The 17,669-nt window shown below is 48.6% G+C and overlaps 1 protein-coding gene across 17 annotated transcripts in view; it reads right to left on the reverse strand.

Moving 5' to 3' along the window:
* The window catches only part of LOC115605560 (collagen alpha-1(VII) chain-like), a 113,006-nt gene that overhangs the window by 424 nt on the left and 94,913 nt on the right, over nt 1-17,669 (reverse strand). For 15 of the 17 annotated variants that reach the window (XM_030480214.1, XM_030480194.1, XM_030480209.1 and 12 more), the window contains 12 exons: nt 16,664-16,717; nt 16,211-16,264; nt 15,442-15,504; nt 14,947-15,009; nt 13,366-13,482; nt 10,804-10,881; nt 9,533-9,586; nt 8,092-8,140; nt 7,200-7,238; nt 5,410-5,577; nt 3,061-3,132; nt 1,861-2,031 (listed from right to left, as the gene is read on the reverse strand). In XM_030480214.1, the coding sequence (XP_030336074.1) occupies nt 1,861-2,031; nt 3,061-3,132; nt 5,410-5,577; nt 7,200-7,238; nt 8,092-8,140; nt 9,533-9,586; nt 10,804-10,881; nt 13,366-13,482; nt 14,947-15,009; nt 15,442-15,504; nt 16,211-16,264; nt 16,664-16,717 (982 nt within the window). The remainder of the gene's footprint in view (nt 1-1,860; nt 2,032-3,060; nt 3,133-5,409; nt 5,578-7,199; nt 7,239-8,091; nt 8,141-9,532; nt 9,587-10,803; nt 10,882-13,365; nt 13,483-14,946; nt 15,010-15,441; nt 15,505-16,210; nt 16,265-16,663; nt 16,718-17,669) is intronic. The other 2 variants (XM_030480196.1, XM_030480202.1) reach the window with 2 other exon arrangements.

A 17,669-nucleotide genomic window follows, 5' to 3' on the forward strand; every position in this document is an offset into this window, starting at 1 on the left:
GGCTCAGGAGGTCCTTGACACCATGGGATTTTCTATGCCAGGTCATGACACCCGTAAAGCAAATGTCCCCATCCAGACCAGCTCCTGGCAGCATTTAGGGTCAGCCAGGAGAAGTGGGTATGAAGAGGACACATGGGCCTGGCTTGGATTTGGATGACTCCCACTCCCAAGGGGTTTCATCAACCTACAATAGAGTGCAGACACAGCACTGGAGGTATCTACATCTGCTTTGTGAAGCCTACACTATCTCTTAATGCTTATTCCCTGGGGTAAAGTATTGGCTGGAGAGAGGTTCACTTAGTGCCTGGTGATGCTGGTACTGGATTTAAAGCACCAAAAGTGGCTTCCTCTCACACAGTACATTGCAAAGAAGCAGGCCACCAAATGTGGGCACTGACCAAGTTACTTGGGCCAACTGGTCTACCCTGACTGTCCTTAACAAGGACAAGGATGCTGGAGAGGGACTCTTCATCAGGGACTGTAGCAATAGGACAAGGGGCAATGGGTTTGAGCATGAACAGGGGAAGTTCAGGTTAGATATAAGGAAGAAGCTCTTCCCTGTGAGGGTGCTGAGGCACTGGCACAGACTTTTCCCAGAGAAGCTGTGGCTGCCCCATCCCTGGCAGTGTTCAAGGCCAGGTTGGACACAGGGGCTTGGAGCAACCTGCTCTAGTGGAAGGTGTCCCTGCCTGTGGCAGGGGATTGGAGCTGGAGGAGCTTTAAGGTCCCTTCAACCCAAACTAGCCTGGGATTCTACGGGCTCCCCATGAAGCCCAAGGAGTGATACCAACCTTTGCAGTGGATGGACAGAAGAGGGCAGCCAGTTTGGGCTGGCTGCACTGGAGTACCAAATCCCTCCTTCCCAACCAGGCAATGCATTCCCCTCCCCAGAGAGCACTCCAGCTCTCCAGGATGGCACTGCCTGTCCTAAACTGGACTTAGAGCAGTGAATATTTGTGCTGCCTCCTTCCTTTCAGAACAGGAGGGTTGGGCTGGGCAAAGTCCATTGTGTATCAGAAAGATTCAAGCGGATGGTAACAGCCTGTGCAATGGTCTTGATTTTATGTGAAATAGGTGCCTGTCTAAAAACCAACCACCCGAAAACTCTGAAATGAACCTGGAATTATACATCTCCACCTTTAATTTCTTTCTCTTTTTTAACATGCCTTCAAAACCAGAGAAGATGAGCCTCACCCAAGGGTTTTTTTCAATGTATTATAGAGAACTAATGCATTTCTCCTGATGCCCACAGGGGTTGTCTCCATGCAGAGGAAAGGCTGAGAGAGGAGCATCTTTCTAGGAAGGCTGGTTTCAGCCACAGCTCGTGCTCTGCTCGGCAGCAGTAGTGCTTGCATTACTGTCAGGGCCAGCAGGAGCTCATTTCCCCTGTAGTGAGCTACCACATGCCTGGAAATGAGGAAGAGCCCCACAGACAGACTCCACAACCCATAGATCTGGTAATGGGAACCCAACTGAGCACTTATCACTTCTCTGGGCACCCTGTGCCAGTGCCTCAGCACCCTCACAGGGAACAACTTCTGCCTTATCTCCAAGCTGAACTTCCCCTGTTTCAGTTTGAACCCATCACCCCTTGTCCTATCACTCCAGTCCCTGATGAAGAGTCCCTCTCCAGCATCCTTGTAGCCCCCTTCAGACACTGGAAGCTGCTCCAGTGTCTCAGCCTATCTTCATACAGGAGGTGCTCCAGCGCCTGACCATCCTCGTGGCCTCCTCTGGACCAGCTCCAACAGCAATAGACCAAGTCCAGAGGAGACGGGTATGTTGTGGATGGGTTTTCCTGCATTGACCTCACTGCTGGCTGGAGGACGAGGAAGGCTGGAGGGCTCAGGGCTGCATTACCTGCTGAGGTTCTGCACTGCTGCTCACATCTCCACTTGGTTTCGAAGCGGTTGCTGTTCCCTCGGCATCCCCCAAAGAGGAAGGGCCGGCAGGCGTTTGCCTCTGCATGGTAATACCAGAGCAGGGTGTAGTGCTGGCAGGAACCCTCGTCCATCGGCTGCAGGCAGGGTGCTGCAGGGAAACAACCCCCCATCCACTTATGTATTGGATCCAGGTAGGAAAAGGCCAAACTTTGCCATCTCCATCCTCCCCGTGGGCTGGTCCAGGGACTCACACAGCCCCATAGTCAACACCTTACCCCAAAGCAATGAGGTTGGCAGAGCAAAGGGTCAACAGGGACCAAGGTGAGGCATCTGGCAGTGGATTTCCATAGTGGCATGGGCATAGAATCATACAATAGTTTGAGTTGGAAGGGACCTTCAAATGTCATCTAGTCCAACCCCCAACATAGAATCACTTCAGTTGGAAAACATCATTAAGCTCATCAAGTCCAACCATTCCCCAGCAGTGCCAAGGCCACCACTAACCCATGGCACTGAGGCCTCGGCTACACGGGGTGTGAACACTTGCAGGGACGGTGACTCCAGCCCTGCCCTGGGCAGCCTGTTCCAATGCCTGAGCACCCTTTGGGGAAGGAATTGTTCCTCAGCTCCATCTAAACCTGCCCTGGGGCAGCTTGAGGCCGTTTCCTCTTGTCCCATCCCTTGTTCCTTGGGAGCAGAGACCAGCCCCCTCCTGGCTCCATCCTCCTGTCAGGCAGTTGCAGAGAGCGAGAAGGTCCCCCCTGAGCCTTCTCTTCTCCAGACTAAACCCCCCCAGGTCCCTCATCTCCTTGTTGCTCCATGGCACTGTCCACCCCTGTGGTGCCCATCATGGTGGTGTCTGACCTTTGCAAGGGGGTGATTAACCCTTGGGTCCTGGGCAGGGTGATGTCTTTGTAGGGGTGGTTGCATTTGGGGTATTGTCTGGGGGACTCCCACTGGTGGGACTGGACAACCTCCAGTTTGTTCACCACCACCTCAACGCCCTGGGGCAACCCCAGCTCCTTTAAGCTAGATCCAAACCTGCGTTTTGAGCTGAAACCTTGTTTGCTGGCATGTGTAACTCCTTCAGCACCACATCCCCTTAATCTCAATGCCAACAAACACTTCCCGCCGGGAAGTGACTTCCCTAAATGTCACTTAATTCAGTGCATCTCACCTGGTAATTGAGTGTGGGCTTCTCGGCGCTGGTGCTGAGAGGGACCCGTTACCTGCTGCGCCCGGGGAGCCACTGGGGAAGCAAAGGGAAATCACAAGTAATGAGGGCACACGAGCAAATCAGCTACCATTTAAATAGAGAAGACTGGAGTCTCACCTGGCTTTCCACCAGCTAACAAGTCTTCTTAATAAATGTCACAGAGCAATTGGCAAAGGGAGGGAGAAACGGGCGGCAATAAAAGTCTTAATGGTGTTAAACAACCCTGACAGGTTGGGTGTTAGTCAGAGAAAATGGAAGTATTTGTGGTTGTTTGCAGGAGATAAATGCCAGGCTGGAGTTTTTGGCTTGGAGAAGCCAGGAGCGATTGTAATCTGGCAGTAATAATGCTCCCATTGCAGAATCCTGTTAACATTTGGAGCTCCTATCTGCGCTCATCACTTAGCAGAGGGATTTATGAGCCCTCCTGCCTCGGATCCGGGCTGTAATGGGATTGTCGGCTGGCAACGGCTGCGGCTCTGATTCAATCAGATGTGGTACATCCCATTGGTCTGAAACCGCCCCGATCCCAGACGCTGCCTTCATATAACGTGAGGTTATAGCCAGATGGATGATGTCTTTCTTTGATGCGTGACACAGACATCAGGAGAGAGGAAGGCGGTGGTGGTTGGAGTCCAGTTCTATGCTTAGCTGGATTTGTGGGATTTGTTTGGTCCTTAGGAAATTACATGGGGGGAAAAAGGAGGTCATCATCAACAGGTTTGACTTAAAACTCTTCCCAAAGCTCTAGGAAAGGGCCATCGGGGGTAATTATAGACTGGTTTGTGTTGGGAGGGATCTTAAAGCTCCTCCAGTTCCAACCCCTGCTACGGGCAGGGACACCTTCCACTAGAGCAGGTTGCTCCAAGCCCCTGTGTCCAACCTGGCCTTGAACACTGCCAGGGATGGGGCAGCCACAGCTTCTCTGGGCACCCTGTGCCAGCACCTCAGCACCCTCACAGGGAACAACTTCTGCCTTATATCTAACCTGTTTCAGTCTGAGCCCATCACTCCTTGTCCTATTGCTACAGTCCCTGATGAAGAGTCCCTCTCCAGCATCCAAAGGCTGCTTGTTGCCTCTATCAGCACCCCAGGGCATGGGCAGGCCCATAGGGCCTGGAAAAGCTGCCCATGAGCGATTATCCCAATGGGACAGGAGAAGGAGGATATCTGACTCTTCTGTGCCAAGAGGATCATATTGCTCACCAAGTCTGCATGAAGCTGGGCCAAGCATTCCCCCATTGTAATACTCACTATGGTTCATGGTCAGAAGAAGGGGTAGATGATCTGAAATGCAGCTGAAACTGCCCCATCTTGTCCTGACCTTGGAATGATGTCTGTTTTCAGCCAGGTATTAATGGATTTCTCTGTATTCATCAGGCTCATCTCTTGGGCTTTTCCACCAGGACACCCACTGCATCCCAAGGTGGTCCTGGAGCTTCCTGTGCTAACATCAGCTGTGCCTACAGAGTGAGCCATGAACCTCCCTGCAGCCCATGGGCAAGTAGCAGGACATAGTTCACCTCTCTGTGGCTGAGCAGCCTTCATCCCCAGAAATGATGGTTGCACCTCGGCTGCCTGCTGCTACTCAAGATCCTACTGGGAGCTTGATAATACACATGGATCCACTCTTGGATCATGCTCTTGCCCTCTCCAGTTGCCTGGTGTAGAGGTAAATGCAGTGTGAGGCGATGCCACAAGCTCACTGGTGTTCATGTATAGTTGGGTCTGTATTGCATATGTCTTCAGGGCAGGACCTTGGCCCTTCTCTCCCGCTCTCTCTTGGGCAACTCGAAGGGACAGAAATAGAGTTGGTTGTTTTCCCATTAGCTGTAATCAGTAGTTTTACCCATTAAAGGGTTCATGAGGCCCTGGGCAGAAATAGTCTGTAATAGCTCGAGTGTTTGGTCTCAGAGATGTAATTTCTGGCTGGTAGGAAGCTTTAGTAGAGATTGCAAAGGACACGGTGGGGAGAGAGGGACAAAATAAGCCTGAAAACAGCAGCCTCCTCCCAGCCTTTCAAATGCATCCTTTTGAAGGTGATGATCATCATTGAGGCCACACACATTTGGCTTTTCCTCACCCACCACCCCTTCCAGAAGCATCAGCTCACCTCATCTCTGAGCAGAGACCATCCCTTTTCAGCACAGGGGCATCACAGCATGGGAGCCCCCATTGGAAATCCCATCACAGTCTTATTTCTGCCCAGTCCCAGGGAAGAGAATTTAGCACTGGGTTCATGGAATGCTCCAGAAGATACTGGTTGCCAAGACTGGAAAGATGGAAAGCATGCAGTTATGCTGCTGCACTTACCTGCAATAAGTGAAGGTGGCTTCATGAAGGGCTTCAGGGAGGTCACCAATGTGGTCATGCTCTGAGTTTTGTTAAGCATTTCCTCCTGGTTTTTACCATCCCTGCTGGGGTGTTCCTGAGGTTGTAAATCCCCTTGGAGCTGCCTGTTGACTTCTGCTGCCTCCAGACCTGTGGGTTTAATCACTGGGTCAGTGAGGATGAAATCTGGTGCCACAGTTTGAAAGGCACCATGCTTTGACAAATGGTTGTAGCTCAACAAAAGGACTGCCACTGCACAACACAGGGTGGGCGACAAGTCACAACACAGTGTTTCGTTGGCCAAAGCCTATAGACCATTGGGTTACGTGGTCAAAGTAGGAAACCTATTGCCAAATCACATACACTTTAGAGAAGGGCAAGCAGTTAAAGAGACATTGTACTGTCTGCTGTCTTCTCAAGGAAGGCAGCAAGGGATATGATAAAGTTATTAATAGTAAAAGCTGGTTTTGAGGAAGTGATTCCCAAGAAGTGTGCTGGGCTTCCTTGGGACCTCCATTACTGCATGGACTTTAGTGTCAGCGGGGATGGAGTCGTAATCAAAACTACATGGATCATGAAATGCTGCTGGATCAGCATCTCCATGGGATAGTAATGAGCACTGCCTGTCTTCTCAGGCAGGACTTGGTTACTCAATGGTTGGGAGTCCACAAGAAGAGTTAGCTAAGTTATACACATCCAGCTCTATGTCTGGATGTGTTTGAGGCTGTGGCTCCATCATCCTTCATACTGGGTATGTCTGATGCCCAGTGTCTTGAGGGACAAGTGTGATCTGGACCAGATTGGAAGGCACATTAGCAAAGCAGATATTCTAGGAGTTCTGTTTTATGGTGGATGTACAGAGTTTGCAGCTACAGGACAGCAGATCTAGTGGAGTCTGTCAATGCAAATTAACCCAGAAACCTGTTTTGAAGCAATGTGAACCCGCAGACTGAATCCACCGCAGATTAATGCTCTGTGGTGTGTCTGCTGTGGTTTTGATCCGGGTTTGCTTTCCTTTGCTAACTTACTGTTTCATCTAAATGATGCGAAAAGCTGTGGCTGACTCATCCCTGGCAGTGTTCAAGGCCAGGTTGGACAACCTGCTCTAGTGGAAGGTGTCCCTGCCCGTGGCAGGGGGTTGGGACTGGATGAGCTTTAAGGTCCTTTCCAATCCAAACCATTCCATGATTCCTACAATTCTATGCTCTGAGCATGAGGGATGGAAAACATCACATGCTCCAGGTTAAAGGATCAACCAGCCAGCTAACAGGCAGGGACCTTAGGAAACACCCGAGTCATGAAGGCAAAATACTTGACCAAGGGTTGTCCTTTGCAGAAGCATGGAGGCTGCTGTGTTCAAGAGCATTCACTGTGCAGGATTCACTTGCTATGATTTCTTTACATTACAGAAGCAAATGGAGGCTGGGGCAAGAGCAGGATCCCAGGTGTGGGAGAGGTGTTCCTGTGGGTGCAGCTTTTAAAGCTGGGTGTCAAGAATAGCTTTGGTCCTGTCTTGCAGTAGAGGGTGAAAGCAGGAGACCTCTTGGTGTCCCTTTCAACCCTGTTTTCTCCTATTCCTCTCAAGAAATATAACCTCCAGAGCCAGGGTCTAAAAGCAGTCGGTGATCCAAGGTCATTTTCTGCACTGAATCACAGAAAATCCCACTTATTCTTAACATCTTTTCACCTGCAGTTTCAGGTTGGTTTGGGCCAAGGAGACACCCGTTACTGCATGAATGCACATGCATTTCTATAGATATTAGCAGCCTTACCTCCTTCCATGAGCATCCTTCCCAACTCACCTCCACAATCTACAAACATAAGGCAGACAGGACATAGTTTGTTTGCTACTTCTTTTTCTTCACTATATAAATAAGATTTTCCAACAAAATCCTCATTTTTACAGGCAGCACATGCTTCCATGGACTGGTTTTCATCCTTTTCCCCCTCTTCAAAGCATTCAAAGAACCCCCTAACATCTCTAGGCAGAAATGAGTGTGATTCCAGCTCAACGGCTGAAGCATTTTGGCAAGTGGTGGTGAACCCAAATGCTCCTTGGTCAGAGGCAGACCCCAGGATGTAAGGCAGCTCTCTAATGGCCCTCAAGTAGCTGGACCTCTGCAGGGCTAGGAAAGCAAGATCCCAAAAGTCTGACATCCTTGTGATATGGGGATTATGGGGTAAAGCCATGCCAAAATGTGGTGGGTTTTGTTACTGTTGTGGCACCGGTTGATGGTTATTCACCACTGGAATGAAGAGGTTTGTGTGTCAAGAAGTAAAGAGGAATTGAAAGGTTGTGATTAGACAAAATACAGCTCTAAACTTCCCCTGTAACTCAGTGCCTTTCACCAATCAGTGGGGAAGCGGAGATGGGCAGGAAGGAAAAGCTTTGCTGGCAAAACAACAAGGGAATAAACGGGAATAGACCAGGTTTAAAGGGAAAGAATTAAGAGTTAGAGTAGGAGGTCAGGACTATGGCAGAGACCTGGCAGCCCAGAGGCCCACGCTCACCCTGGAGCATGGAGAGGTGACGCGTCTCCACTTGCTGCTAATGGGTGATATTTGCTCTGCAGAGCCAGCATGTGCCAGCACTCAAATTGCTCCAATTTAGCTGCTGGTATGTGTCAGAGGGTGGCCCCGAGCGTGGCTCAGGGGCCAACTTACCACATCTGCCTCTCATCTCGCTCCTGACCACCTCCTTCACCTCTTCCTCCTGTGCCATGGGGGGAAAGCAGAGTTAGCAGTGATTACCAGTGAGCAGCTCTGCTCTGGAGCCAGGCTGAGAGAGCTGGGCTGGGGCAGCCTGGAGAAGAGAAGGCTCCTGAAGGGGAGACCTTAGAGCAGCTCCAGTGCCTAAAGGGGCTCCAGGAAACCTGGAGAGGGGCTTTGGACAAGGGATGCAGGGACAGGACAAGGGGAATGGCTTTAACCTGCCAGAGGGGAGACTGAGATGAGCTCTGAGGCAGAAGCTCTTCCCTGTGAGGGTGCTGAGGCGCTGGCACAGGGTGCCCAGAGAAGCTGTGGCTGCCCCATCCCTGGCAGTGTTCAAGGCCAGGTTGGACACAGGGGCTTGGAGCAACCTGCTCTAGTGGAAGGTGTCCCTGCCCGTGGCAGGGGGTTGGAAATGTGCTGTAGCACTAGATGCAGGTAAGATTTAGCTGCACCTCATTTTGTTCTTCTCTGCCTCTTTACCAGCTGATGCCCTTCCTCACAGAAAGAGACATGTGGTCTTTACGGATTCTGAGTCTGTGCTTCACCCCTGGGCCAGCCAACTGCCCTGTTTCAGTTGATCATCTTTCATGTGCCATGGCTGGTGTCCTACTGCACTTCACATGGTCACCACTTCTTATCTTTTGTATGGATAACAAATTTGGGGGCAGTTTCTGTTTAGGGAGCTGGGCTCATCAGCAGCTCACATGCAGGACACCCTTACCCATAACACCCATGCTAGAACTAATCCTGCCTTGCCTCCGTACACTGGAAAGATGAAAGTACCTCATTGTATCAGTCAAATGGCACCAAACACATTCGCACAGGCAATAGGATGGAGATCCTATTGTTACAGGAGCTTTAACAGGGATTTTGCCCTGACCCATGTGGGTCAACCACTCCTTTAGGATTTATAAGCAAAGGAGCAGCTTTTGCAGCAATGCCAGCACCCTAATCTTGAAAATGGGGCACATTTCTCTCTCCTGCTCTTTCTCTGTATTTCACCAGTGGCAGGGGGTTGGAACTGGATGAAATTTAAGGTCCCTTCCAAGCCAAACCAGTCTGGGATTCTGTGATCAGCCTGTGGCATTGACACTGATCCTATCTGCAAGCAGGAGTTTGAAGCATCATGAGGAGGATGGGAGAGGGGAAATGTGCCTTGGGCTCTGGGTTCTTGCTTGGGCTTGGCATCCTACAGCCCAGCACTGCTCGCACCCCAGCCTGTGCACGTCTGATGTCTCTGGGTAATGGCCAACACTCTCATTTCCCAGATATTCTCTGAATGAATCTGTTTCTCAGCATCTCCCTCCTCCCCTACACCTCTTAGGGGCAGTTTGCCCTATTTTCTCTATTCAAGCCTGTGTAATAGGATGTGATCTTGAGCTAAAGTACTCACAGAAAGACCAGGATCTCCCTTTTCTCCTTTCTGTCCAGCTGGACCATTTTCACCCTGTTAAAAACACTTAAGTCATTACAAAAGCTCAGTAGATTGACCATTAAATGCTCCAAGAATAAGTGCACCTTAGAGAGGAAACGATAAGCTAGGAAGTGAGATGAGGAGAAAGCTTACATATTTTCCTATAAATCTAAGGGGTATATGTGAGTAACTCACAGAAAGGAACAGGTTCATCCATGTGCAAGGCAACAAGAACAGAAGAAAGTTGGGTGCAGGCTCCCAGGTTTTTGGGGAGCTCTGCTCTATCCATAAGGATAGGTTAGCATCCTTATATACCCTGTATAAGGATGCAAGCAGCTACAGCTGAACTCACGTTTCTTTGCTATTTATAAAGGACCACAAAGGCTAAGGTGGAGGTGTGCATAGGATCTGGCTTCCAGAGAACCTCTGGGAACCAGACCAGGCTGGGATTGCAATCCCAGTGCTGAAACACAAGGAGATGTTGATGTTTGCCAACAGGGCTTTCTGCCTCTTAGGAGAAAATACCTTGGACAATTTTCCTCTCAGAACTGCTGAAAACTGGATTTGTTGATTAAAAATACTTAAAAATATTAAAGGAAAAGGAACACAGGAAGCACGATCTAAATTAAAGCTGCGAATGGTTATTTTTCTCAATCCACGCTCGCTTACAGGGGCTGGAGAGTGAGGAGAAATCACATTATCCTCTACCAACCCATTGAGCTAATGCAATACCATGTCCTGATGCAAAAAGCCCTTGAGTCAGCGTTGGCAGGACCTGCAGCTTGTAGGGACTGACCCAGAACATGGGTTGGAGGTTGAGATCTTGATATTAAGCTCTTTGTATTCTCCGATGTGCAGTAAAAGGCTGAGCATTGCCCCTCTGTACTGAAGTACTGCACTGAGTTTTGTTTTACTCTTAGTCTGCCATGGCAAACATAGTGCTGACCCAAAATATGATGTTTTATGGAAGTCTTGTATAAAACAATCGGCAGCCCACAGGGCTCACAGCAGTTGTCCCAACTGGAGATAGCTCCAGGCAGAAGTGTGTTCAGCATTGCCCATATCCAATGCCTGCAGGATATCCAATATCCTGATGCTTGGGAGTAAAATTCTCCCAGTGCTTTTGTGGTTGCAAGAAATGCAACTAGAACATCCATGGTCCATCCAGCCCCAATGCAGAGCTCTGCACTGCTGCAGCGTGGTGAGGAACTTCACTGGGAGGTGAGGTTGGCTCTCATCCCCATACTCACCCTTTCTCCTTTTTGCCCATCCATGCCTGGTGGTCCCCTAAGGCAGAGCTGAGGTCTCCCTCTTTTCCCTCGTGGACCCTAGAGAAGAAGAGTAGAGCTCAGTCAGCAGCGTCCAGGCACCCTCCAGAGATATCCCACAACACCAGCTGGGGTTCTCCTCCTAAAGCCCAACTTGGGCATCAGCAGAAGATACTCAGAGCCCTCTAGATCTCAGATGCTCCCTAGGCAGATCAGATGTGATGGGTCAGAGCCCTGGGCTTTGTCCCTTCTGCCTTGGGCAACCACACAGTGTTTCCTGTGGTCCCTCTCTGCAGAAAGGATGGATGCTACAGGGGCAAAAGGCAGTTTTCTCTCTCTGGCACTCTGTCCTGTCACTGATTTAAGAAATAGCCTCAGCAGGAGGAGAGGGACTTGTAGATGGAGATAATCCCCTCCTACATTAGAAATGAGGGTAACCTCACTGCTGCAGCTCAGACCTGGGGACTTTCTCTTTTAACTTAGGGAGAAGACAGTGTGGGTGTAGGAAGTGGCATCTCACAGTCTCTCTTTAATCAGCATCCAAACAAAAGCCATTTGTTATCTCACACACAGCTTTCTGAGCATGCAGTGCTTGTTGCTGCTAATGTAAAAACTTCCAGCCTTTTTAAACATACATGAGGGGATCTCACACTTTCTGCTCCTTTCTCCCCTCTGTGATTCCTTTGATACATTTTTCATTGCAAGGTACACCCTGGGGAGCAAGGGGAGGAAGAAGAATGTTGCTGCTATGGTCTGAAGCTGGATAGACTCCACTTTTTGTTGTTCTGGAAGGTCTTTCTATACCTCACCCCATAGGGGAAGCTTGGGGCAGGCCTTCCTATAATCACCCTGTCAGTGGTGAAGCACTGGGTGGGATTCAGCTGTAGCTATAGGATGCTGGATCATGCTGGAGGACCAGAGAATCCCTTGTGCACTTGTACGATGGAGCAGATTGCTCCAGGTCAAGCCTTTATTTTACGGTGTCTCAGGACACAGTATAGATGTTCAGTGGTGGACCTTGCTGCACCACCTGCATTTTCCCTTCCTTAATTGCTTCTTCTCTAAGACTTAAAACCCAGCGCTGAGTATTTTGGTTTGTGGCTCCAAAGAGCAGGGTACAGGCTTTCCCAATATGTGATGCAGTTCTCTGTTTGGGGGGAAACCAGGTTAGGAATCAATAAAGCCTACATCGACACCTTTACATCACCCAAGTCAAAAGTCCTAAAAGGGCCCCTAGGGCAGGGAGCCCTTTGAGACCCAGGAGTCGTGAACTGGGTCTGAATGGTCCCAACTTCTATCTTCAAAAGTCAAAGCAATTTTCACTGGTGTATCTCTACCAGCCCAATCCTGAACTGTCAGATGCAGCTACACATCAGCTAAATTCTCCATGCTACTGCATGTGCTTCTCACTTGGTGAAGGATAATCACTAGTGATAAGAGTTTGGGTTATTTGGCTGGAATAATTCAGCAGGGTATAACAGAGGAAAATCTTGCTGGAGTCTCTACCTCTTATCCTTGTTTTCAAAGCAGCAGCACAATCTAATTTCCATTTGGAATGGGAAAACTCAAGTATTTTAGAAACCACGTGTATGTGTGTACATGCAGTCTGTACATATATACATATAGATGCATACACACACAGGAGGATTAAATTCTTACACATATTTCTATAGGGATACACAACTCAAAGGTGAAATGTGGGAAAACAAATACCTGCCAGACTCAGAGGGTGGCAAGAGTTAAACCAGGGTTATCCCTCATGCTATGGATAGCAGTCGGTCTTTCAGGCAGTTACCCAACTCCAGCTATCCTTTTGTTCTCAGTTCTTTCATGCTAATTTATGTATTTTCTTGTCCAAGCCTGAAACTCAGCACAAATGAGAAGGGTGTTTTCATTTCCAGCCCTCTTTCACTTGACAAGTTCTTCATTACTTAATGGATGCTGTCTAAGGGCGGGTGTTTAGCATTAATCTCTATCACTCCGCATTGTGTTGGCAGCAGCAGGACACTCTTCATTACCATAGGATCTGGGGGCAGTGTGTTCCTGCTCATCAATAGCATTAACATGTTTCGTTTCCAAGTCTTTTTGTTACATTTAAAAGGTGCACAGCATGTCTTGCATGCAGAAACACTTATTAAGGGTGGCCCACAAACAGGGTCTGAAAGCCACCAGCTCCTTCCGAAGCCTTGGCATCCTGATCCCACATAATTAAAAACAGGAAGGGTGCACTTGATGCCCAGCTAACTTGAAATTATCAGCCTTCCTTTCTTGACTAGAAGGTCACATCTTACACTGCAGACAGGCAAAGAAGAGAGGAAAGGAAAAAGAAATGAATATCCGTTGATAAATGCACCAAGAGATGAAGTAACTTGACCAAGAAGATTCCACAGAAAGACAACAGACTTTGCAGCCATCTCAATGTGGGATACATCAGCTTGTAAGAGGAGGGGTGATGTATGTGTACATGATGTGGGGACACATCTGGGGTGCTATGTCGCATGGGATGTAAGGTGCAGATCTCACCATGATTCAGGTCATGCTTACCTGTGGCCCTGGTTCACCCTGTGGCCCTTGAGGTCCATCTGGTCCAGCGACTCCAGTCTTTCCAGGCCATCCCATTTGTCCTTTGAAGCCTCCCAAACCAGGAACTCCCTTGGTTCCCTGAGAATCACCAACAGAGCAGTTCAGCACAGAGCACCGCATGTTGGTAAAGCCTGTACCCTTCTCTTTGGAGCCACAAGAAATGGGCCAGCCAAACATTACCCAAATGTTTTCATGGCATTGACAATAAGGGGAGACCACTTGCATCCTACTTTGCCTGCTGTTGTGCTACTAACAGAGCATCAGTCGTATGGTAGAGATCACTTTAGCTTTGCTTTCCTTGTCCAGAAGGCACCTCACTGCATGGTGAGACAAGGACAACCCCTCTCTCGAATGATGCCCAATAATTTCTAATGCCCAACTCTCCCTGCACGTGTAAGCAGAGTCCTTTAGTCTGTAACTCTGGGAAAAACAATGACTTCCAAGAGGGAGAAAGGAAGTTACCATGAGCTGGCCTATAAATTTCCCACTCATCTGCACCACTGTGAATGGTACAGATGTGTAGGAATGGAAAAGGCTCCCATCAACCACAGCAGAAGTGAGGACTTCCAGTCAACCCAACACCCAACCTTCAGCAGTGGCTGAAAGCAGATGTTTGTGGGAGAGGAGAAGAACAGGAGAGGAAGGGAATGATTATACCCAGGAAATGATCTCCCAGCCTCCAACCACTCACAGCTCAGAGACTCAGTGAGCCAGAGGTGTTGCTTGACAAGAGAAGAACCTTAAGTGTTTGACACAGATGACTATTGTGGAATGATGACCAGAAGAGTTGTTATCAATAAATGCAACAAATTCTTTAAGATCCCAAATCAGCTGGAGACCAGATCCTAGACCTGAATGAGAGAAGGGCCTGAGGTGCTGGAAAATGCCAGAAGACTTGATGGAGGCTGCTGGGATTATTGCATGTTTTTCCTTTTTAATTGAAATCCCACTTTTTCTTTCCATGGAAAGGTACAAATTTTAGACTTGTCCTTTTAGGGAAGAAAATGGGAAATTGAGCAATGCAGAGAAGGAAGATTGGAGAGGAGTGATCAAGGTGGGGATTCCTCAGGCGGTTGAGAGCAGAGCCCAGGAGCAGGTCAGCTTGGAAACCTTTCCCATTCCCATTCCCACTCCCATTCCCATGTCCAGCGTTATCCACTCTTTCTGCCCCACAGCATCCCAGGCACCCTTTACCTTGGGCATGGTGGTATTGAATAAACTCTGACAACTAATACCACCAAGGGTTTGGATGGTTTTCCTCACACTAAGCAGGCACCTTCCTGGAGTTTCAGACATTGGCAGAGGGTGAGTTTAAGGAAACCTCCCTCTCCTGCCCTTTCCACCTGCAGTCCCAGCCTTAATCATTGAGTCACAGAATAGTTTGGGTTGGAAGGGACCTTTAATGCTCCAGACAGTTGACATTTGACCACCGGAAAGGGTACCTATGATGTAGAAAGTGTATAACTTTGTTAACTCCACCTGATGGATGTGGGATTTATCCTTCTATAAACGGCAGCTTGATGCAGTCTGGTAAGTACTGACCTTTTCTCCTTTCGCTCCAGGAATCCCTGAGGCACCATCATCCCCTGATGCTCCCTGTTCACCCTGGAAGGAGCCAAGATAAAATTATGGCCAATACGGACTTGGCAAGGTTGCAAATTGCTGAATGAACCAGCTTTTCTTCAGATTACACTATTATTTACTGGGTCTCTGAGCCTGCGCATTGGTGGTACCCAAGGAGACAAGGAAACCTCACTAAAGAACCTGCATTACTTGATATGTGCAATGATACCTGGGGAGCATCAGGGATGGGGTGGATGAACCCAGTTGAGTCTTGCAGAGGTGAGTGAAGGGGTCCCTATTTCAGTGTCCAAGCATCTTCACCCAGATCTATGCTGGTTTATAGGAAGAGACTCAGAATAACCCCATTTGTGCCCCTTGAAAGGAACTAGCACATTGCAGAGGTGGATTTGCAGCATTTGCAAAGCTTTTCGGAAACCTCTTACTTGTAGGCAGATGCTTAATTTAGATACTCACCTTTGGTCCATATGGTCCATCCGATCCTGGAATCCCTGGTTTTCCAGGACTGCCAGTTTCTCCCTATGGATGAAAAAGCAGAGGATGTGCTGTAAGCACAAACAACTCCTACAACATTGGGAAAACTGGCTCCAAAAAGCCAAGCTTAAGTGGTGCTTAAGGGGGGAACATGATGACACTCCTGGTAACAGAAACCTAAGTATAGGCAAAGCCCTACTTCAGACCAGTATAAATTCTAGACTGTCCCAAATTTAAACCCACCTACATGAAAGTAGGTGGGAAACCCACTGAACAGTGCTTCATTTACCCAATAGGCCAATGAAGGCAAATATTAATAACAGCAACAATAATAACACCACCACATCCCACCAGCTCAGCTATCAACAGCTCCCTTAGTTCTTATCAAGCTTTTCAAAGCCCTTCATGAAAAGACCACAAAGAGTCATTATCCCTGTTTATAGAGGAAGGTCTAATGATGCTGACAGTCAGAGTGATGTGCCCAGCAGTGATTGCAAATTGAGTCCAGGCAGTTGCTAAGCCACAGGTCAGGAGGGGATTTGGGCAGAGTAGCCCAGATTATGATAAAGTTCCCTTCAAGCCTTAAAACCTCCCCATCCATTGCTGCCTGCTCTGCATGGCTATATCCCACCAAGTGGGACTTGTGCCAGTGAGGGTGGCTTCCTCATACATGGTGTTATCCTGGGATGAGTGGGAAACACTGCTGGAAGTGATGCAGCCAAAGCAGGATGGAAAGCTGGGCTTAGCTCACCTTGATGCCTTTTGCTCCGGGAGCACCGATGTGTCCTGGAAGCCCTCGTAAGCCCTGAGGATAAAGCAGATCACAAGTGGTGATGTTAAATCGAGGTGAGGGAAGGAGGGAGGAACTCCATGTGTGCACAGGGTTAACCCCAATGTAGTGCTGCAAGCTGTTCCTTTGCTCAAAGCATCCTTCCTCATTGCAGCCTGAAGCCTGAGCTCTTGCTTGTCCCACCCTCTATGTCATAGAATCATGGAATGGTTGATGTTGGAAGGAAGCTCTGGAGGACATCTTAGAATCCTAGAATCATAGACTGTTTTGGGTTGGAAAGGACCTTAAGATCATTTAGTTCCAACTCCCCTGCTCAAGCAGGGCCATGTAAAGCTGGTTGACCAGCACCATGTTCAGACAGCTTTTGAGTATCTCCAAGGATGGAGATCTTACAGGATCTCACCCATCTCCTACCTTTGCTCCTTTCTGCCCGATGTCACCAGAGGTCCCAGTATCACCTTTTTCTCCCTGCGTAAAAAAAGAAGACAAACTTATCATGCACAGCCTGAAAGGTAAATAATACAGCCCTGGTGATAGCATCACCTTGCACTTATATTGTGCTTTTAACCACCAGAAGCTCCTTGAAAATCTGCAGATGATGATCACCTTGTTGCTACAAATGCAACCAGCTCGGGGGTAGGACAGGGAATGACCTTGCAGAAGATGGATGACTGCAATAGGGCTGCTAGTGAAGTGGGGCAAATGCTGTGATGAGTCTCCGCAGGGTCTGTAGCTTACAATGGGCAGTGTTTGGACAATGACCCTTGAGGATCTGTGTGTTGGAGTGAATGTTGCTGAGGTTTGGGAGCTAATGGAGTGGCTGCAATCACAAGGACCTGCACCATGGAAATGCTAGATGGTCTTCCTCAGCTCTTCTGTTGGTCAATGCCCCTGGAAATTGAGGCTGTTATTCACAGCCTGGATCCTTTGGGCACTACCTGAACAATCTAGATGACGTTCATTAATGTGCAGGAACTTACGTGGGGGCAAGGGAGGCATTCTGTTGTGACAGAGAACTAGCTCATCCATAAGGGCTTTAGCAAATGATTGCTTTGTTCCCTGGTCTCTGCATCAGGCAGGAGAACTGGATCTGGTACATGAAGGAACTTGAAATTTAGGCCTTGGTAAGTAACAAAGGAAAACTCATGCTGGAAAACATGGGAAAACTTAGAAGTCTATTGCTAGAGACATAGATTCTCTGTTGGTATCCAGAGAATGGTTCCTTCTAAACATCAGGCCAGGACGTGCATTAGAGACTTCTCCAGGAGGTTTAGGGAGTGAGTTCATCTCTCATTTGGAAAGACCCTGAGCAAGAACTTGACTCCAGTGTTGAGGCACATAGGGTGCGGAAGGAGAAATGAACTTGGGGTGAAGAAAGGCATGAGGCCTCTTTCTAGCTGCCAAATGAACCACGTCCTTC

The sequence above is a fragment of the Strigops habroptila genome, chromosome 3, assembly GCF_004027225.2.
Source record: "Strigops habroptila isolate Jane chromosome 3, bStrHab1.2.pri, whole genome shotgun sequence".
Classification (NCBI taxonomy): domain Eukaryota; kingdom Metazoa; phylum Chordata; class Aves; order Psittaciformes; family Psittacidae; genus Strigops; species Strigops habroptila.